This window comes from Antedon mediterranea, chromosome 2, assembly GCF_964355755.1.
Source record: "Antedon mediterranea chromosome 2, ecAntMedi1.1, whole genome shotgun sequence".
NCBI classification, from domain to species: domain Eukaryota; kingdom Metazoa; phylum Echinodermata; class Crinoidea; order Comatulida; family Antedonidae; genus Antedon; species Antedon mediterranea.
Window position 1 is genome coordinate 6,222,835 of NC_092671.1, and position 23,820 is coordinate 6,246,654.

A 23,820-nucleotide genomic window follows, 5' to 3' on the forward strand; every position below is an offset into this window, starting at 1 on the left:
ATGTATCATTCACATTTCACTACTTTCGTAATTTAAACATACTTCCATATGATTTTTTTTTTATTTTCCAGCTGAAGAGCGAAAAATTTTCATTGGTATGATTGCAAAGAAAAATGATGAGAATGATATACGGTTAATGTTTGCGCCATTTGGAACGATAGAAGACTGTACGGTGTTAAGAGAAAACGGAGGAACTAGTAAAGGTATTATCAATCAATAATATTCTAAAAATGTTTTTTGAATGGAAAAATAATGTAATTAATTTGCATAATACTCATTAAGTGAACAATATCACTGGCAAAACATGGTTAATGGATTCTTAATTCCATGAAAAGATCCGCACAAATTCATTAAATTATTTTTAAAGTGTATAAATTGGGAATTCAGATAGCGTGTTTGTAACCTACTGTATCCCACAAGATGAGCATTTTAATTTGTGTACGTATTCTGAAATTAAATCAGCGTTCTATTTAAAATATAATTAGTTCGTTTAAATTGAGAATGCTGATTAGGAATGTATGTCAGTCAAGGTCATGTTCTACATTACATGGACAAACATTTCTTTAAAATGTTTACGAGAGTGAAAGAAACATTTTTCGTGCACTTGGGAGAATGTTTCCTCTCATAGACGGTTTGAACCAATGCATGTTGTCTTTAGTAATTATCCATATGTTGCCACCCAGTAGTGTTGGCTACCTCTCATCACATAAAATGATAACAAAAATTAAATTAAATTTTTTACAAATTATATTATGCCCATCTCCGCCCAAGTACTGTACATGCATGCTAAATCATTTGGTTTTAATAGAAGTGAAATTGAATCATATTTTTATTTGTTCTGAATCTGTTGTTTCAATATTAATTATTAAATTATCGTTAGATTATTTACAGTTGACTAAATGTTATCCTATATTTAGAAAATCCTTTGTGAATGTTCTAAATAAAAATGTTTTATCGGCTAATATAATCGATAGATATAAACTTGGCTGACTACGTTTGATTAAGCATATTATTAATTGCTTATATTGCTCAATGCATTTTAAACGGAAAAGAAAATGTGATATTTAAAAACGAACTTATGAAGTAGTTGATGCCCGGTACAAATTAATCAGTAATGGTACTGTATCTACAACATTTGGATAGAGGGGCTTTTTATCCAACCGAGACAATTATTGTGCAGTGAAGGAAAAATTAAGCTTTTTATTGTAAATTATAAGTAATTCAAAATTCAAGACGGCAAAGATTTGAAAATATTTATAATGAAAATAAGAACTTGTCATGCAATGAAAAAGAATTTGTCATGCAATGAAAATGAATTGTCCTAAACCAGACTCGAGCCCAGGCTTTCTGCTGTGTACGTTCCATTTTAACTTGGAAGAACTTGATCAAGATTTGATCTGTACTGTATAAACAGTACAGTACTTTGGAAAATATGTGCACTCTGAAACAACATTTATTTGAAATGTTGCTAAAAGGGTTGGGTTAACTAACAGTTGCATTAGTACACACAGTGAAGTAGAATTTGTCAATTCTGGGTCTATTTTAAAGTGTTGGCTAAACAAAGTGTTGTTCAAAGTGTTGCTGCTAAAATAAATGTTGTATTAACCATGAGAGGTCGTTTATAATTGCATTGGGTGCTTCTTGCTTCTGGGGGTAAACTTGATTATTTATTCTTGTGTGTTATTGTCACATTGTTTCAGGGTATATTTTGTCATACAGTTTTGTTTAATGTATTATTACTAAAGTGTTATTTCGAACAGGATGTTAAAATTGACTTTAAGAATAAATGCTTACAGATGGAGATTGTAAATAGGTTATAGATATTTAGTACAATTATCCATGTGTGTCTACTGTATGACCAAAAAAACTTCCTAAAGTAAATTTGTTATTTTGCCGAACTTGTTTAGTAATTAATAAAAAAAGATTTTTAAAGAAAACAAACCATCCTGCCGAAAACAGAAATATGGAAACAATTCAAGCGAGGAGGAAAAGATCTAAAATTACACAAAACCAGGGTCAGTAATTATTTACATCAATTTAACCATCATTATCATATTGTCATTAAGCTTTCTTTTTATTTATACTTGTAAAGTTGCTAATTATGATTGATTAAAAATCATTGAAAAGTGTTTTTCTTAACATACGGTATTGTATTATTTTAAATATTGAGATTTCTCGTTAACTAAATCATATGTGCAATTGGTTGATTAGTAGGAAAGCATGGACGTTGATGATTTGATTATTAACCTTATGTATATATTAAATTATCAAATGTTGTAGGCGCTGAATAAAGGTTGTGCTTATTGCTGTAATTGGTCCAGTGACCTTGTGTAGATATTAAGATTGATTGAGTTTTAAAACATGACTAAAAATTGATATATTTATCACTTTGCTTCTTGTTATCGCTATGTTTGCTTATTATTTCAGTATATTAGCATTTTTAAATCAGCTTTTTAAAAGAAAAGGGAAAAAAAACAACCAAAAAAAAGTACAAAAATGATAAATAATTGTATAAATGTTTTTTTTTAAGTATGCTATTTTTAAATTGATTCGTAATCAAATACGTTAATATTCCATCTAATGACATTTAAATGTCAGAATTTAAAATAATCATAATTTTAATTTAGTACCTTGGTTCAAGTTTAGTATCGTTCTGGGAACCTGATTAGTGTGCATGCCTTTTGGCTGTTTTTAAAAACTAGGCTAAATGATCTCATAGGAAGAAGAAAAAAAATATTAAATTACGGTTTGAAAATTGTATCATGTTTAATTTCATACTTTTTTTTGTAGATTAATTGTACAATTTATTTCATACTTATACTTTACCTTGTCAAAGAACATTTTATTTTTGATAAATTGATCGAAAATAAGCATTAAGTATAATAATATTATAATACAGATTGCTTGATTATTTTGTTGGGAAAAAATAGTTTTCCCTTAATTGATTTTTTTTAGTTTATTACGTTCGACTCAAGTTTTATTAACTAGAATAAACCAATATAAAATTTTGGATAATTGTTTTGTGTGACATACATTTTGTAAAAGGTCATACGCAAGAAAAGAGAGAAATCATCAATTACGGATTTCAATAAAAGCCGTGTTTAGTACATTAACTGTAATTTTGGAAGGCTGGTTTTAACATAGTACCTGCACCCTAGACAAATTACTACATTTATCCTGTTTTGGTGTTACTACTACAATACTTGATCTATTGATTGATGCAGTGTCTGTTGAATACTATAGAAACCAGAAGGGCACAAAGCTTACAAGATATACATTGTCCCCCTTTTAAAAATGTTTTGTGCTGAATTTTCCATTTTAATGTCACGTAATAGTTATTCACTTTGACCAAAAATTGAATCGGAAAAAAAATATATCCGAAAAAAACTTACATTTAAAGCAAAGATACTGTAGACAACTTGATGGGAAGCAAGTCAACAGGTTTTTTTGTATTAAAGTGATTGATTTAGAACTGCAAAATTACCTAAAATTCTTTTTTTTTAATATTCATGTTTTTGGGAGACAATACATCTTTAATCTGAGATCTTATCTTTAGATGCATGCTGGACATTCAACTCATAGCTTACTGTACATTATGTATGGGTACCTGAATATTCCAAGTGCTAATAGAAAAATAAATTGTCTGGGTTAACAACATCTTAGATGAAAACACTCTGAAGCATGCGAAACTAAACTGTAATTAAGAAATTTTAGTTAGTTAACATTCAGTTAGTTCATTCTGCACTTTTTCTATTCCGAATTGCGAAACACACAGGGGCTAGTGTGCAATTCTTGTTTTCGATAAATTTATCTCACTCAAAATAAGAAGAAAGCTGGCTAGCACTGAACTAGTATTATTCATACAGTAGACCTATATACATTAATTGCATTGTTATAGCATAATATGGTTAAAATTCAAATTCTTAAATAATGCAATTTGGTAATTATGATATTGACATTTAAAGGCATTTTTAAGCAATTTATATTCTTTTGATAAGTAGATTTAAATGCCAGAAATGATCAACCTTTTATAATGTGTAACGCATCGATAACACCAGTTGGAGCTGGCAATTTCTTTTGTTTCACGTCGTTGCAATTGGACATGGATAGTTATTTAAGTTTGATACTCTAGGCCAGACATACAGTAATCCAGTATATTCCAAGCAAGCTAGACCATTCTGAACTACAGATGTACTTTACTCCATGGGCTAATTATATGATATTTACCCTTTAAATGAGAGATCACATGAGAATGTTTTTAAAAGTCCTATTTCCTACGCTTTGTAGATCTAATTTAAGGTCACATTACTACATTTAATGTAAATATAAATACTATATGGTCCTATTGAGATAACTTTTTTCGTCTGTAAATGGTTAAAAATGTACAGTTAGGCTAGGCCTAAAGACCGTCAACATTCACCGTGAGCTACAGTACTTAGGTAGTGCATTGTTTCTCTCTTTTTATCATAATTTACGATAAAACGTACATTTAAGACCAGCAATGACCTGGTTTAATGTTTTTAAAGTAATATATATAATATGCATTATTTTTACAAAACGTTTTTATACATTACTTTATCAAAACCATTTGCGGTAACCTTCCTTAAAACATCATGTTTATCTGGAGATTCATTGGAACGAATGTTGTGATGACATAAGTGCATATCAACACGCTACATGAATTGCACCGTAAAATTGTCGATAACACTAATATTATACATGTCACAACTACCACTTCTTTCTAACAGTATTTATTCTATTTAGTCGATATAAATTCAATTAGTGTCTCGCGTTTTGGATCTCTTGCGGTTACCCTTTCCGGCCAGTCATTTAGATTTTATAAACATACGGCACTATCCTTTCAATTCGTGTTTATTTAATTTTCATTTTTTTTTTGAATAAGAAGAAATTGAATTCTGTCGTTTAAAACAAATATATAGTATATTATTGGATTATCATTGATGTATTTTGTCATCTCAAGGTTGGAGATAATAATTAATCCAAGGATTCTAGTCTGCGATAAGGAGCTACTTAAATCACGGCCAATGAAATGAACAAGCTTTTTTTGGAAATTAATGTTATTTTGATTGAACTTATATTATTTGATTTAAAAATCTCAATAAAATATTTTGTTACACGGTTTTAGAAAATATTATAGGTATAGCAAATTTAAGGAATTAGTTAAAAAATTATAAAAAAACAAATTAAAATTACAAATATTAAAGTCGTTATTGTTGATTAATATTTTCAGTGTGAATGTATACACCCTTTTCCTCCCTCCAAACACTTTGCCTAAAACACCACATATTTTGTATTTATCATAATATTAAAACAGTTGCCGGTTATCTCTACACAGATCGTTTCTTAACGTGATCATGTCAAACGGTGCATACGTTGCATCAACATAAAGAATATGTCGCGCTGAAATCCTCCTCATCCGTCTACTCGTCATTAGATCGTTATTTTCCTTTTCCCCTGTCTTCAAAATTATCCATCACCTCGTTTCTTAATCGACTAGGTTATTTGATTTCTCGCTCAATTTGTCATTGAGCGTTGCAATCAATACTTCAATTCATCAATAGTTGTTACCCTTATCCATGTTTTTTCCCTCTCCTGGGATTATGAATTGGCTGTACCAAGATACCAGTAGCACGTAACACTGTACATGTTTTTATTCACCTAGGATTACTGCTAAATAGCATGCCTGCTGTATTCCAAAACATGGGTACTGTATTGGTTAGCGTGTGTTGAATCGCCTTGTTCATCACCTTTCAGATCATCTCACAAAGTTTTGGTAGTACTTGTGGTTTAAACCTAGTTGAAACCATAGTACCATCAAGTTAAAACACATCCTCAGATGTAATGTGGTTGGAAGTTTTTAGTGTTGCCAATGCCACCCACAAAAATACCCAATAAGGTGTTTTCACAAACATACACACTATATTTCATCATCATATATCAGTTTTTTTGCTATTACAAAATGTATAGCAAATGATATTTCCTGAACGTATTATTTTTCAAGTTTAACCTTGATCATATATTTAAGGGCATTCAATTTATTGAAGAAAATATATTTTATGAAATATGATACGGAAGATATATAAAGACTGTAAACTTAATCCTTTTTTATGTAAAGTTAAATGGTGCAACATTTCATCCACTATACATTAAATTATACAATGTTTATATAAAATGTAATGCAATTTGGCATATTCAGATCAGGTAATTCCTGTTAATTCACCATTGACTTTTTAATATTTTTTTGTAAGAATTATTTATCTTCGAAGACGGTCGGAGGTCAAGTTTAATGTTACCCATTAATCAAATTTATTGCCGATGCACAAATTTAAAATTCTCTGCACAAATGTAAAAGGATTTGAATTTTAGAAAACATTTATGAGATTTCAATAGAGGGCGCTCTAGTTTTATTGCCGATGTTTAAATTAATGATGACATTGGGTAAAAGTTTATGTTCCAGTAGATTAACAGGGCGACAGATTTATCTTTTAATGTCGTTTATAAAAAATTATAGACGTACAATAAAACTACCTGACTAGTTTTTTATTATTTATATTCGTGTGTTACTATTTTCTGATCTTGCACCCATGAGCAAGATATTTTTTATTCATAACCAATTTAAAGAACTGCTGTCTTGAATTGATTAAAAACAAAATCTGAGGTTTGAGTTGATATCTTATGAATTTTAATCATTTTAGTCAACACTCCAAAAGAATATGGGAACTGCCATAACTGTTTTTAAACAATTATAAGAACATTCTAAAATTAATTTGTATGGATTTAATTTGCATGTATTCTTAAAACTTAATGCATATAGAATAGTTCATCAAACCATTGTGTGTTTTTTGTCACAATTAGTATTATATAGTCAGGTCTTTTTTTTCCCTCTCTTCAAAGACCGTACAATATATACTTACAAAGCATCTCATTTTATTCATTTTATACATGGTGTATCTGCCTTTTTAGTTGATAGTTACGGTATGACTGAACATAATACCAGCCCAACATTATGTATATTTCTACTGTACATACATGTTTTTAAAATCTCGCCCGTTTCAATGGTGTTAATTTTACAGTTTTGTGGTGAGGCACCATTAAATGGTTTTGTTTTAATGTTGGTTTGATTGCGTACTATGAAAATTCTGTCATAAATTATGCACAAATGTTATATTTATTTGTTCTTTCAGGTTGTGCTTTTGTAACTTTCAGTACACGGCAAAGTGCCTTAAATGCAATCAACAGTATGCATCACTCTTCAACAATGGAGGTAACTATAATATCTAAAATATACACTAAACAAATATAATTTTAAAAAAAAACAAGAATAGGATATGTGACAAAAATGTACAGCTTGCATTTTTTTTCTTATAATCCACGGAGAACAATCCAAATGGATATAAATTGAAAGAAATTCAAATAAAAGCTTTTATCAATTTAGATAATTCTGTGTGGTTTTGTACTAATTTAATTATGGCAATGGTTTGCTTCTGTGTATCTGAAATAAATGAAGGCTGATCCAAAATGACTAGTGAACACTACAAAATGGAATGTGTAAACACTGTGCAAAATGAAATGTGTAAACATTGTACAGAATGATATGCATGAACACGGTATCCAAAATGATATGCATGAAGACTGTATAAAAAATGATGTGTGAACAGTATCCAAAATGACATGTATGAACAATATCCAAAATGATATGTTTGAACACGGTATCCAAAATGATATGTGAAACACTGTACAAAATAAAGTGTGAACACTGTACAGAATGATATGTGTGAACACTACAGAATGATGTGTGTACACTGTGTCCAAAATGGAATGCTTGAACACTGTACAGAATGAAATTGTGAACACTGTACAAAATGATGTGTGAACACTGTATAAAATGAAATGTGTAAACACTGTACAGAATTATATGTGTAAACACGGTATCCAAAATAACATGTGCGAGCACTATCCAATATGATGTGTGAACACTGTATAAAATGAAATGTGTAAACACTGTACAGAATTATATGTGTAAACACGGTATCCAAAATAACATGTGCGAGCACTATCCAATATGATGTGTGAACACTGTATAAAATGAAATATGTGAACACTATACAGAATGATATGTTTGAACACGGTATCCAAAATGATATGTTTGAACACGGTATCCAAAATGATATGTTTGAACACGGTATCCAAAATGATATGTTTGAACACTGTATCCAAAATGATATGTTTGAACACGGTATCCAAAATGATATGTTTGAACACTGTATCCAAAATGATATGTTTGAACACTGTATCCAAAATGATATGTTTGAACACTGTATCCAAAATGATATGTTTGAACACGGTATCCAAAATGATATGTTTGAACACTGTATCCAAAATGATATGTTTGAACACTGTATCCAAAATGATATGTTTGAACACTGTATCCAAAATGATATGTTTGAACACTGTATCCAAAATGATATGTTTGAACACGGTATCCAAAATGATATGTTTGAACACTGTATCCAAAATGATATGTTTGAACACTGTATCCAAAATGATATGTTTGAACACTGTATCCAAAATGATATGTTTGAACACTGTATCCAAAATGATAGGTTTGAACACTGTATCCAAAATGATATGTTTGAACACGGTATCCAAAATGATATGTTTGAACACTGTATCCAAAATGATATGTTTGAACACTGTATCCAAAATGATATGTTTGAACACGGTATCCAAAATGATATGTTTGAACACAGTATCCAAAATGATATGTTTGAACACGGTATCCAAAATGATATGTTTGAACACTGTATCCAAAATGATATGTTTGAACACTGTATCCAAAATGATATGTTTGAACACGGTATCCAAAATGATATGTTTGAACACGGTATCCAAAATGATATGTTTGAACACGGTATCCAAAATGATATGTTTGAACACGGTATCCAAAATGATATGTTTGAACACGGTATCCAAAATGATATGTTTGAACACGGTATCCAAAATGATATGTTTGAACACGGTATCCAAAATGATATGTTTGAACACGGTATCCAAAATGATATGTTTGAACACGGTATCCAAAATGATATGTTTGAACACGGTATCCAAAATGATATGTTTGAACACTGTATCCAAAATGATATGTTTGAACACGGTATCCAAAATGATATGTTTGAACACTGTATCCAAAATGATATGTTTGAACACTGTATCCAAAATGATATGTTTGAACACTGTATCCAAAATGATATGTTTGAACACGGTATCCAAAATGATATGTTTGAACACTGTATCCAAAATGATATGTTTGAACACTGTATCCAAAATGATATGTTTGAACACTGTATCCAAAATGATATGTTTGAACACTGTATCCAAAATGATATGTTTGAACACGGTATCCAAAATGATATGTTTGAACACTGTATCCAAAATGATATGTTTGAACACTGTATCCAAAATGATATGTTTGAACACTGTATCCAAAATGATATGTTTGAACACTGTATCCAAAATGATAGGTTTGAACACTGTATCCAAAATGATATGTTTGAACACGGTATCCAAAATGATATGTTTGAACACTGTATCCAAAATGATATGTTTGAACACTGTATCCAAAATGATATGTTTGAACACGGTATCCAAAATGATATGTTTGAACACAGTATCCAAAATGATATGTTTGAACACGGTATCCAAAATGATATGTTTGAACACTGTATCCAAAATGATATGTTTGAACACTGTATCCAAAATGATATGTTTGAACACGGTATCCAAAATGATATGTTTGAACACGGTATCCAAAATGATATGTTTGAACACGGTATCCAAAATGATATGTTTGAACACGGTATCCAAAATGATATGTTTGAACACGGTATCCAAAATGATATGTTTGAACACGGTATCCAAAATGATATGTTTGAACACGGTATCCAAAATGATATGTTTGAACACGGTATCCAAAATGATATGTTTGAACACGGTATCCAAAATGTAAAAAATGAATGAGTAAACATATCTTTTAGAGTTGTATATGAAAATGACATATTGGTTTTACATGGTTGCTCTGCTGCTTCTGCCATTTACACGGCTCTAAAGAGAAATTCCAAAGAGAAATAAATTAATGTCCACCACTAAGTAAATGACAGATACTAAAACTGATTCATGGCGATATTAAAATGATTCGAAATGTGAATATCATGTAAAACTATATTGGTAATAAAAGCGTTATCATAGTGTAATATTTGACAAATATGTTAGCGTGAAACACAGAATTGTGAGCATAAATGCCAGAAATAAAATACACAAAATGAAGGATTATACATTGTTAAGACTATCTAATCCAAAATGATTATAAGGAGCTAAATACAAGACTAGTTGCCAAGTAAAGTGCCAATAATTAACTAACAGTAATTCCATAATGAACATTAACCTAGATCAAAATGTCAAACCAAATTTTGTTTCTCTCTTTCGAGTCATCGTGCTCTTCCTGTAGCTTCAATTTTTTACACTCTGTGAATCGAATAAGCGCCAAAGTTAAGTTAGAACCGTAACTGTCATCATACATGCTCACACGAAACGTTGTTTAATGCGAGTGTTGTTATTTCAAATAACGTGTGACGATTGCTCTAGTTTTTGCATTGAACTTTATATTAGAAACGCTAATTTAATTTCATTTTGAACATTATGATTTGCATAAATACTCGCATTATATACCGACACAACTGTTTGTACCATGGAGAATATTCATTTGTATCTACCAACATTTATTTAAAGTATCTGGTGTATGTATTCAGAATACATTGGATTAATTGAAATGTGTGTTTTATCTTGATAGGGCTGTTCAGCACCGTTAGTTGTAAAGTTTGCAGATACAACCAAAGAAAAAGAACAGAAACGATGGCAGAAGATGGCACAGAATCTAATGAGTTCACAGGCATTTGCAACGGCCATGATGGCCACACTATCCAATCAAAACTATGTAGGTATATTGCAGTACGGTTGCAAACATAAGAACGAACAGTTCTAAACTTGCACTACTAAAGATTTACTGATCATGACTTCCTATTAAAATATACAAATTCAAGATTAATGTTTATTTTCTGTGAAGAAAAAAAAACAATTACAAGTTTACAAAAATAGTAAATTATAAAAGATCAAATTGTCTACTTTATGGAACTACACATCTGTAATTTGTTGACTATAACATTCCATTTCCTAGCATTCAAAGTAAAATACTTTTTGGAAAAAATCATTGACTTCACTGGCTGACCTAAATGTATGTGCTGTATTAATTACAATTGTTGCTAAAGCTCTGTCAACATTATCAAACTAGTTTGATGAAAAAAGTGTGATGTGCCCAAATATGGTAATGATATGCTTCTTAAATATGGTCTTGACATCATGTCCATATATGGGCACATCACATTTTTTTGTCACCTGAAGTTTGATAGTGTAGACAGAGCTTTACATTTGCCTTACGGTAGGATTAGAAATGAAATATCCTTAAGATTGGTTAGATTAATTTTGTCGATGGTTTTACGGTTAAAAGGTATTTAAAATTCAAGGCATTTCAATTTGATATTGAACAGATATGAACAGGTCCTAAAATATATCTTGATTTGAATTATGCAAAAAGGTTTCACTAGCCTAAATGATTTAATTAGATTATCTAGGATTTAAGTTGGTACATTTGATCAGTTGGATTAGGATAATCTTAGCAAGGATTTACAATTATGCCTTGGTTGGACATAATGCAATTAGATAAGCAATTGTGGTTAATAATAGACACTCTGTGGTTTATTATTGCCTTTCTAAAAATTTTGCGATGGGTTATATTGATTTGTCAGACCAACAAGGCTTGGATAAAAAGTGGATTAGCGGGGATTATTAATTGTGCCTGTAGGTGGTTTAACATTAGGAATTGTTTTAGACTAATTAGAAACATGTATTTTTTATATCTATGTGAGTGAGACATTTCTCGCATACTAAATGTTTAACAGTACATAAAGAAGCATTTTTTCCCCGTAGCCAATTAAATACTTAATAACACACAGGATGTTTGCATACATAAATCACTAAAGGATAGCTCGTTTTTAATGAAAAATGAAAATTACGAAAATGTCTCCTTAATAACACCTGCCATTTAACTTGTTGTTATCACTCCCAAATGATGTCTTCAAATAATAAAATTAGATTTACGTGCGGCCAACATGTAATTCTCATTAATAGTTGATTTTGAGTATACAAGCGTGTATGCCTTTACTGTACACGTAAGCGCCTTCACGCCTCTCGAACATGCTTTCGTACAAAGTACATCTCATAATTTTCTACTTGGATGATGCAAATAGTCATAATGATATAAATATGGGCAAGGTTGTTTTTTAGTCGTCTTGGCGAAGCATTCATACCCTACCTTAAAATTGACTAATATTTTACTATCTACTAATTAGGTGTAAAAATGTATGGGGTCTTAATGACTTCTTGTCTTCTCTTATACTGGAGGCAAGAAACAAAATAACATAACTTCTGTTCGTTATTCCATTTATCTACGGTTAATCGTTGTAGGAAACAAATTAATAATCGCATATCTTGAAAGTCGCTTTGGTTTGAAGAAGTTGTACATCCTCGGACGTGCTTGATTACCATTCATTAATCTGCATCATAAACCGAAACAAGCTTTACGATTCGTTTTCATTTATAGAATTGACCAGTTGAAATATCAAATCTTTATTACATTGAACATCAAAATAAATGAATAATCATTCTTTGTCTCATTTGGTCAACTCAACAAATGAAGAGAAATCGTAAAGCGTGCATTCAGACACGAATGTCAGCTTGAAGGCATTTTCATTTTAATAAAGACTTGTGGTTGTGATGGGCAGATGTGATGATTTGAGAACTTGGATGATGGGTTTTGTAGGTAACAAAGACATATCATAGATTGTTAGTTTATGCAAATATACTGGCGTCCGTATGTCAAAGGATGGTATCCTCTAAGCCAGCTCTAAGCAATACTGAACAAATGTATTGCATTAGGATTGTCTGAATTGGTTTAGTACAGTAGCATATACCGTATATTTCGGTGTATAAGTCGCACCTGTGTATAAGACGCACCCCCTAACTGAGAGTAAAATATCGGTATTTTTTATATCGTCGATGTATAAGACGCACCTTATATTTCATCAAAACAATGTTTTTTTAAAATTGTAATCAATATTATTGTAATAATATATTTTGTTATATCTACAACAGCGTCCTTTATTTAGGTTTTTTCTTACCTAGGCTCGGCCGCGCCCAGCCTCAACAAGTTGTTTCTAACTTGTTATTCATGAGTAGTAGTAGTGTACACACCTGTTTTATGTATGGTTTAAGCTAATCAGATCTACTTCCATGTTCAGACCGTATGTATTCTTCAGTAGATCAGTATGATACCTTTTGTGAAGTTTGTAGCATAGTTGGTGGTTTAAGCTAATCTACTTCCATGTTCAAACAGTATGTACAGGTATTCCAGATCAGTATTCTACCCTTTCTGTTGTTGGTAGCTTAGTGGATGGTTTAAGCTAATCTACTTCCATGTTCAGACAGAATGTATTCCAGATTAGTACATTCTACCATTTATGATGTTTGTAGCATAGTGGATGGTTTAAGCTAATCTACTTCCATGTTCAGACAGAATGTATTCCAGATTAGTACATGCTACCATTTATGATGTTTGTAGCATAGTGGATGGTTTAAGCTAATCTACTTCCATGTTCAGACAGTACGTATTCCAGATCAGTATGCTACCCTTTATGATGTTTGTAGCATAGTTGGTGGTTTAAGCTAATCTACTTTCATGTTCAGACAGAATGTAGTCCAGATCAGTATGCTACCCTTCATGATGTTTGTAGCATAGTTGGTGGTTTAAGCTAATCTATTAATGATGTTGGTAGCATAATGAGTGGTTTAATCTAATCCACTTTTATAAAGTTTAAAATAAATAATACAAAAATTAATGTTTGTATTACAAATAATGAATATTGTTCATTTTACTTTCTCCACAGGGTATGCAACCAGCAGCGGCAGCTGCAGCAACAGGAGCAACAAACACTAACCCAATTCAACAGCAATTAGCCAGTAAGAGTTATATTACAGTTTGAACACACCTTTAAAAATTCAAAATTCAAAATTTAGTCTCTGTTCACAAACAAATTCGGACTAAAAAAAAATTGTATTTGCAATTGTGTTTGCTGTCAAACAGCAGACTCTTCACTCATCATCCTCTGACTTGAATATTTAGCAGGTGATTATGTATGCATATTCGGCAATATAATTAACTGCAATTCAATATAGTACTTTGATGATGATGAAGATTTATCTTGAACGATATTTTATATGAAAGATACAAATCAAGTGAGAATTTGCATGTAGATTAGATGTCGGTATATTGATAATACGATTGAAAGTGATGGGTTGTTGTTTATCTATACACGATGTAGAATTTGGGATTCTGGACCTTTCCACGCTTTCTCCTTCACATTAGGACCATCATAGATATTAAGCATGGTGCTATAATAAAACTAAATCTTTATTTTGACTTTGCTTTATCTTTGTCTGGAAAAATTGATTAGACTTGTATTGTAGTGGTTGTACAATATATATTTTGCATGTACTGTATGTACCAAATCAACCATTGCAGAACCAATTTGGTTGTGGCCTTTTAGTGTTTTAAGCCACTTTGACCACCTTGAGACCATAAAGTCGTCTTGACCATCAACGTTCTCTAATGTATTGTAGTTTTCCTTGCCATTTCAAACTGATCTACCTATCTTCTTAGTAAAATATAATGTTGCCTTTCAAGATGGAAGTTGCATTTTTAAAATTGTGCAATTTCAGGTAACAACAATATAAAATAACCAAAATTATACTTTGGACCACATTACCATTTGATTTTGCATCTATATATTTGTTAATTTATTTTTCAGTCCCTATATTAATTCTAAATTATTTTGTTTTTGCCTAAATTTAAACTACGCCCGTGATCTTAAAATTAATGTTTCTCTTTTTGTGGTAAAAAAAACTGTTCCTTTAAGCTATGTTATTAATCGCATCTATAAATGCGTAATCATCATGTTTTTCTGTATTCATTTTATGGCGCCACATCAAAGTATAGCTGAGTTATGAGCCAAGGACATGATAGATTACTACTTTAAATTCTAGCACTTGATAATTTTAAAAGAAAATAACAAAAAGACTGAAAAAATTAGGATTAGGTTTTTTTCATTTTAGTCTTAAAGAGAACAATTCTATGACGTGGCTTCAACAAAGTTGGTTCAAGGTGCCTGAAGACCATTAATCAACACTTTTTGCATCATGGAATTAATTATAATTGTAGGGGTAGATTAATATTTAGTCTCTAAAAAAATTGGTATTCATTCAATCTTTCATTTCACAATCTCTGGTTCATAGAAAGTAAAATTACAAAATTAATAATTAAAAAAAATTTTTTTTAAATAAATAAAAGTATTAAACTAAAAATTAATGAGCTAAAATAATGCAAGTTTAAACTTAAAGATTTGTACTTTGTTATAATATGATGAGCACTATTTTACTTAATTATATTTATTATTATACAACTCATTTTTTTTTCAAATATGTAGATGTAAAAATGCAATTACCAAAAGTACTTTGATTTAGTTAAATAAAGAAGCAATTTCCCCCAATTGAACTTATCAAAATAAATGTAACCTTTCCGTGTTAATTGACGTCTCTCATAGAGTGGCATACATTGACCTCTGACCTACAGCTAGCTCGCTGTGTTCTAAATCGAGTGTTTTGTTGATGAGTGGTGACATACGAACGAAACATGAACATCAATCATTTAAGAGAATTGATTCTATATTCCTATAAGTGAAGTGGTTGATGTAGAGTTGTACAAAGCAATTCAAGCCGATATTCTTCCCCGGAGTATCTAAAATATTGATATAGGAAATGCGATAGCAATAGTAAGAGAAAGTAATTGATCCGCTTGAAAAACGAGAGTCAAGTCCCAATGAATAATGCTCAAGATTCTGCGTGCTTTGTAGATGTGCACAAATTTCGGCCAAATGTGTTGTTGATGTATGCAAGGTTTTTGCGATTTATTTTTATGGATGTCGTCTATACATAAGCCGTCATTGTGTTGTATAAGGTGTTTGTGTGTGTAGGTGTAATAAATCTGACCCCATGATTTGAAAAGTATTCTTGTCAAGCGCTTGAAATTTATTTTTTTTTGTGAGATCTATACTTGTATTTGTCTTTTGTAGCATTTCAGGCAATGCAACAGATTTCAGCACTAACCAGTGGTGGTCAGGGCCCTATAACGCCCACAGGAGCAGCGGCTGCGGCCGCAGCTGCAGCAGCGGCAGCACAGCAGCTTCAAGCTTCACAACAACTACAGGCAGCCCAAGCACACAACAGTTTCCCAGGATTATCAACGGGTAAGGCATCATTGTATGTTATACTCCTTTCTTGCTGTTTGATATTAAGTAAGTTGAAAAAGCTTTAAAAGAATTCCCTGCTGTTAGGACATGTACAGGTATAGTAAACTGAGCGGACAAAAGTTTAGATTATCCAGAGGTAAGGTATTTTTAAAGCGACGTGAAATTTGGATTGTATTGGGCTTTGAAAGATCGTAAGATGAATTTTTTCTAGATAAATTAATTTCTTAGTCATTTAAATGGATAGTTTTATGATTTTATTTATTTTAGCAGCACTATGAAACATCCTATTTACAGAATGATTACCAGTATACCTTAAACAAATAAAGTTAGCTTGGTAATTATTTTAAACCATGAGAAAAATCGGCTTGCACACAGTCAAATTTTCAAGATTCTAAAGACAGTTAATATAGTTGTTTCGTGATTAAGCAGTAAGAATCTTGCACGATGTCTTCATGATTCGTTGTTCTCTTTTTTCTCTCTTGTTAAACCATCCACAACTAGATTAACGCTGTCGAGGTTTTCATCAATCTTGTTGTCGACTACAGCGTTATGATAAGCATGTGACTGTTTGCCATAGGGTAGAATTTAATTTAAAGAAAATGCATGCGATCTAATAAAAAAGAGTTTTACTCCACAGAAACTGTTAATATATCAGTGAATTTTGTGGGACTTTTTCTCAAAATGATTGTGATAAAAAAATAGTGTTTTCTTGATTAGTTTTCACAAATTGACAAAAAAAAAGCTCCCCAAAAATGGTTGACATTTCAGACTTGCTTTGCATAGGGTAAATAGATATTCTATCACTATGGAAGTCATTTGATAACTACTATATCTGTAATTATCCAATATGAATATGAGGGTTATTTAAAAAAATGTGTTTTGCAATGGTGATATTGATGATGATTGTTCTGAAGTAATGAATTATTACTTATTAATAGTGTATTATTCTTATAAATATATTCAAGCTGTCACAAAATAATAATTTTGAATATCTCAAATGGTGCTAGTTGCTTTTTTTTTTTTGCAATAATATACAAATATAGTATCACAATATAGTATATACTGTAGTGTTGCTTTATTGTAGTGAATATTTTGTTTTAACTTCTCATGGCTTGTTTATCGTCCTTCGGACATTTTGACCCTTGATTTCTGTAAATAAGATGTCGATCACAGTTAACATCAAACAGTAGATTATAAAGAAAAGTTGGCCTACTTCTATGTGTTTGCATGCATAGCATGTATTTCAAAGCCCTAGTTACTTCACAAGGTACAACTTACTGTAAATAAGGCTTCCTTCTATGTATGTGTGTATGATTGAATTTGATGAACTTGTAACAATGTAAAATAACATTTAAACGACGACTGTTGAAAACACTTTTGACAATAGAATTATGTTTGTTTGTTAGCATACATGTTTCACAATGATAATTATGAGATAGATATAGATAAACAAACCAATCTTTAAATACTGTCAAAAGTTGAATAATATAGGCCTAAGTTTAGGCAGAGTTGACCCATCCACTTTTACCATGTATATCCGATTCTTCTTGTAGAATAGTAATATGCATACATTGCTATTTAATCATGTTCATAAATTGTTTGTTTTTAATATTCTTACTTTAACAAAGTCTTGGCTGTCATGTGCATTGTTAACTGCTTTGCTCTAATCACTAGGTATTTCTCTCTCCACCGAATAACTCGATACATAAAGAGAACACGAATATTGAACTTGTTGTTTTTGTATGCTATCACTGTTTTGTGTTTGCTATCACATGTGCTTTATTGTTTGTCATTCCAGGATCGTCGCCGACGACCACTTTGAGCAACAGTGCAAACGCTACTAACGCACTCAACCTTCAGGGATACGCTTCACAAGGTCTGAATTTTAGTTTCGCCCCGCTTTAACAAAAAATACCTTGATGCATTTTTCTATTAAGTTTCAGTAAATTTGATTATGAAGATGCAATACCGAGATAAATCCATTTAATTTACAACATAAATTCTGTATTTTTTTCATTTCTTTCTTGTACAGCACCAGTGAATTTACTGAGCGCTATATAAATATAATAATAAATAATAATACTTTAAAGGCGCTTAATCTTTACACATCTGTAATGAAAATATTCAAAAAGATAATTACCTTTAATGGTGTTTTCACAAACCTTGTAACAAATGTAGTGTAAACATTTTTCTAGGATAGATTTCCTACATTTAGGTTGAACAAACCAAGTTAAATTCTAAACTCTTATTGTATTGAAATTTCTTTTTGTTTCAAATTGTTTTAGCAGCAAAGACTTTTTGCAGCGAAGAAAACTTTGAAAAAACCACACAATTTTAAAATAACTTGTTTTTAACAATTAACGACAGATAAATGTTATTTTGTCACCTTAAAGGCTACCAGATAAAACGAGAAATAAAAACTGAAATGTATCACCCAACTTTCAACGATATAGCATCCTGTACGGAAAAGTTTGATTTACATTTTTTCTATACAGTAATTTATTCCTTGCTAACATTAACAAGTTTTTTTTCCTCAAACTAGCGACATAGATTTTTACATTTTCAAGCACCCTGAATTATTAACTATCTTGCACCTCGTCAAGAATGAACAGATCTTTTTTGAATAATTGACTGTTCTCGATTCTCACACATTTCTCGCAATCTTATTTACTTATTACGTTACTGCACATGCCAGTATTTATGTGGTTTCGTACACTAAATTTCTGCTTAAAAATAAACGTTCATCTAATAATGTGTTTCAGATTGTTTGAAGTAAAATGTCCATGTTCGTTTGTGTTAATTTGTCACCTACGACTGATTATACATCATTTCATCTATAAATTTGTTTTATTTTTGTAGGTTTTCTTATAATTTTATATGTTAAAACATCAACTTAAATATTTCATTATCATTTAATACTTTATTTTTACAACTACCATCATTTTATAAAATTATAATTATGTCGAATATCCCGGTTTCATAAATTTAAGAATTTAAGTTTCAATTTTCTAATTGAGTAATTATTGTTATTAACATTGTTATTTATTTGATTGATTTTGGCAAAACAAACTTTTTGCGCCATGAAGTTACAAAATGAGGCAATAATTTTCTATCGCTGGTTAGCTCTGCACACACCCACACAATACAAAAATCAATACAAGATTACAAGTTATATATATATCAAATCTTAATATTCTATAGAAAAAGTAAATTTACCTGTTAAGCTCTATCTACAGTACACTATCAAACTAGTTTGATATAAAAAAAAAAGTGTGATATGTAAGTAAGTATATGACATGACATGTCATATACAGTTTGATAGTGTAGACAGAGCTATAGACCAAGATATTTAACCTCAATAGATCAAATTCTTTACCAATCCAGATTGATAAATTCATCATCAGGATCAGATTAATATATTATTTGTACTAATCAGTGTTACATATAGATTGTTTTATACGCATACAGACCTATATTCTTTTACATAATTTCATATATAGTGTGAAATTTCACTTACGCCACAACATTCAGGACAATTTATTTATCAATAATTGATCATAGTTTATCATTTTCTTTCATCTCATTATTTCATAATGATTTTGTTTTCATTCACCATACTTTTATATATGTATTGACAATAACAAATGGGTTTTCTAGTCGTTGTAACCCCAAGATAACCAGCATAAATAATGTAAAAAAAATGTTTTTATAGTGTGCTTATGAAGCTAGGCAATAGTGACTCAAGGATAAATTAGAATTTTATTATAATTCTGTACATAAATATTACTTTTACTGATCTTCGAAGGAAAATTAGTGTTCATTTCACAATATGGAGTAAAAAAAATCAATAGATCGTAACCGACATTATGTTCAGAAACCATTCCGACTAATCAGCAATTTCATGGTTTCTTTGCGAACCCACATTTTTGTAATCGCATGAGATATCGTAATACATTATGATCTGTGTATTTGAGTCATTTTATTGGGATAAATATCTGAATGATTTGGTATCTGTTTATACTTGAAAATATCAATGTTTATATTGCTAGATCACAAGTACATCTCCATAATTTCTTGTACAACTAATTCTAACATCCATCAAATTTGTTCAGCATGTCTGTTGCCGATGTTTCATATGTTAATGACGCTACTATAGTAGATTTACATCTGAATTAATGTGTTTAATTTTAGATAAATCTCTATATTAAGTAATATTGTGTGATAGTTGACATTGGCACATCAACTGTCTGCGTGTGGCTTTGTATGTAGATGCTATCTTGCTTTGTCGTGCTAACCTTTGCATGTTTTTTTTCTTTGCTTTTAACAGTGGTATCTGCAACTCAGACTAACAGCACTAATTCCTTACCTGGACTTGGACTGCAATCATTAACAGGTGTGGAATTTATATTTATTAAATATTAATTTAAATGATTTTCATTGTGCCGTGGTCTAAAGTGTGTGACTACACTATCAAACTAGTTTGACAAAAAAGTGTAATGTTCCCAAATATCAATCAATCAATTCAAATTTATAATGCGCCGAATTCTTTCCAGAAAGATAAGTTCTATGGCACAACGCCAGAACCGCTAGCACTCGTAAATTTGTTGAAATAAATATGATTTCAGATGCCTTTTTCCTGATGTTAATCGGATGAGTGTTTCATATAGATGGAGCGCAGACATATGGTAGTGATATGCCCAACTATGGTAGCGATATGATATGTCCATATATGGGCACATCACATTTGTTTGTCACATAAAGTTTAATAGTGTAGCAAAACTTAATATACAAGCCAACCCCCAAATTTAGGAGGAATTTTCAACATGTTCTGAACGCATTCCCACAAACAGCACAGGAAATGTGCTATGTTTTAGGGCTGAAACATGGCAGTATCCCATTGGATTATTAGATTAGATTAGTAATCCCGTAAATAACATTCTACCACCATTAGATGGAGTCATTGTTAATACAATTAGAGCATAATCAGGGAATAGTGAAATAATTATTAATTGTAATTTCGCTCTTCCCTGCCATAAATCTTGCAAATTGTTGTAACCATGTATTCTGAGACTATACTCTGTTACAAATGACAAGTATATTAAAAATACACATGTGTATTTTTTATATACTTGTATTGTCATTTGTACTTAAAAAGTATAAAATCAAATATTTGTATAAATTACCCAAAAAAATTAATTTACAGTCCGATTTGCTGCTTCTGTTATTTACTAGGGTATCTTTATGATCCACTTGTAATTATCGTTGCAATACTCCTTAATGAGGTTTAATACATGTTGGCAAATGTTAATAATGCCCATCAAATATTGATGAGCCGCCAATGGTTAACTTGTATGCGACACTCTTCTTGGTAAAATTGAATAGTACACACTGCAAACCCATCTAATATTGACTGAACAATTACAATATTGTATTATTCATATTACATCCAAATTATGGATTGAATTACATCTAAATAATGTTATATAATGAAATTAGATGATCTGAATATATTAAACTAAGGAAGGATTCAAAATAAACTAGAAAGCCACTCCGAGAGTGCATACCTCCGCCTACTGTAAAATTCTCCTACATAAGATTTCTCCGTTAAAAAAAATATATATATATATTTGTGTGTGTTTTAATGCTGTTTCTGATTTAGGCTAATTTAAATACAAGCATGTGTATGCGAGTTTGGTGTAATGGTTATGTAACAAGCCTTTCAACAATTAACAATAGCTTCAGTTGACTAACAATAGAACAGCAACGCGAAAATCAAACGAGTGAATTTGAAAAGAAATAGGTTTTTTTAAACTACTCGCATCAAAAAACGTGCACATTAAATAAAATTATGTTTTAAAATTACAAATCAGAAATTATAACTCTTGCCTCTTGTACAAAAATGAAGTTTTTTGGACAAGTAGTTTTCGAGAAAATGCAATTACAGTTTACTTGTTACTTTAAGACTGCTCGCCGGCTTTTGAAAAATTTTGTCCTATCTTTTAACACTAGCAGGTCTGAAAAGTATACTAAAAAGTAGTCCAAAATTGGGACCGTGATCCGAAATGGTCCCAAAATTTAATGGAATGGTCCTTGACCACATATCTATCTGTACATTCATTTTGGTAAAGACCTTGTAATTAATTTTTGAGTAATCCTGCTAACAAACAAATGAAAGCACTCAGAAACTGAGTGAAGTACTTGGCAAAATATATCCACGGACTCGGAGCATGTTGCAAGATACATTTTTTTGCTTTAGGTATTAGCTTTACATTGTTAAAATCCTGCTGGGGTTAATAATTTTGTTTAAATAATTGTTGGATACAAACAACTCTGGCATTGCAACAATGACCTTTCTAAAATCAAGATTGACCAGAATAATGATCGAGGAGTGTCTTGAAGCTGTGCCGATTAGCGGCTCCTCTGCCTTAACCCATGTAGTAAGCTTAACCGCTTGACCAGTCGACTAATGTTTTGGTCCATATCAAATAATATGTCTATGTTAAAAGAAGACAGAATGTGTGCTATTTTATATATCGTACGGAAGATAAGCTTTTGTGACAAACAATATATCAATTTACCTGAAAATCAATAGGCATGTTCTGTAAGTATATACCTATGTACAGAATGAAATAAGGAAGGAAAAACACTGGTACTAACAAAACTAATTATCAAGTAACAATAGTTTAATTTGAATAACAATAGAACAGCAACGCCAAAAACAAACAGGTGAATTTGAAAAGAAATAGGTTTTTTAAAACTACTCGTATGAAAAAGCCAGTACATTGAATCAACTTTTGTTTTAAAATTACAAATCACAAATTATATCCCTTGCCTCTTGTCCAAAAATGAGGTTTTTTGGACGAGAAAATGTAATTTCAGTTTACGTGTTACTTTAAAACTGCTCACCGGCTTTTGAAAATTGTCTCCTATCTTTTAACACTATCCGCTCTGAAAATAATATCATTTTTGTTATTTGTGAAGTTATTAATAAACTAATTTTGTTGATTTTCAATAGGCATGGTCTGAAAGTATATACCTATCTACACCCAAAAATTCAGAACGATAACTTGAAAACTGTAGGCGCTATCGTGCTAACAAACATACAAACAAACAAAGTAAATACTATACTTGGCAAAATTCTTTTTGCCAAGTAACAAACAAACCGACAGACAAACAAACACACGCGATCGATTACATATACCTCCTTGGCGGAGGTAAACAATTACACATACTGGTATAGAAAATTAGAACTTTGTAATGTATGATGTCTTCTTTCTTTTTTTGCTTAAAAATAGAGCAAAGTAATTTATCAAATTGTCGCAATGTT

The 23,820-nt window shown here is 30.8% G+C and overlaps 1 protein-coding gene across 20 annotated transcripts in view; it reads left to right on the forward strand.

Annotated features, from left to right (window-relative positions):
* Nucleotides 1-23,820, forward strand: part of LOC140040179 (CUGBP Elav-like family member 2) — a 111,033-nt gene that overhangs the window by 70,123 nt on the left and 17,090 nt on the right. For 9 of the 20 annotated variants that reach the window (XM_072085909.1, XM_072085903.1, XM_072085907.1 and 6 more), the window contains 8 exons: nucleotides 72-203; nucleotides 7,206-7,285; nucleotides 10,868-11,011; nucleotides 14,076-14,148; nucleotides 16,317-16,490; nucleotides 18,292-18,369; nucleotides 18,887-18,952; nucleotides 20,821-20,886. In XM_072085909.1, coding sequence (XP_071942010.1) covers nucleotides 72-203; nucleotides 7,206-7,285; nucleotides 10,868-11,011; nucleotides 14,076-14,148; nucleotides 16,317-16,490; nucleotides 18,292-18,369; nucleotides 18,887-18,952; nucleotides 20,821-20,886 — 813 coding nt within the window. The remainder of the gene's footprint in view (nucleotides 1-71; nucleotides 204-7,205; nucleotides 7,286-10,867; nucleotides 11,012-14,075; nucleotides 14,149-16,316; nucleotides 16,491-18,291; nucleotides 18,370-18,886; nucleotides 18,953-20,820; nucleotides 20,887-23,820) is intronic. The other 11 variants (XM_072085905.1, XM_072085913.1, XM_072085915.1 and 8 more) reach the window with 4 other exon arrangements.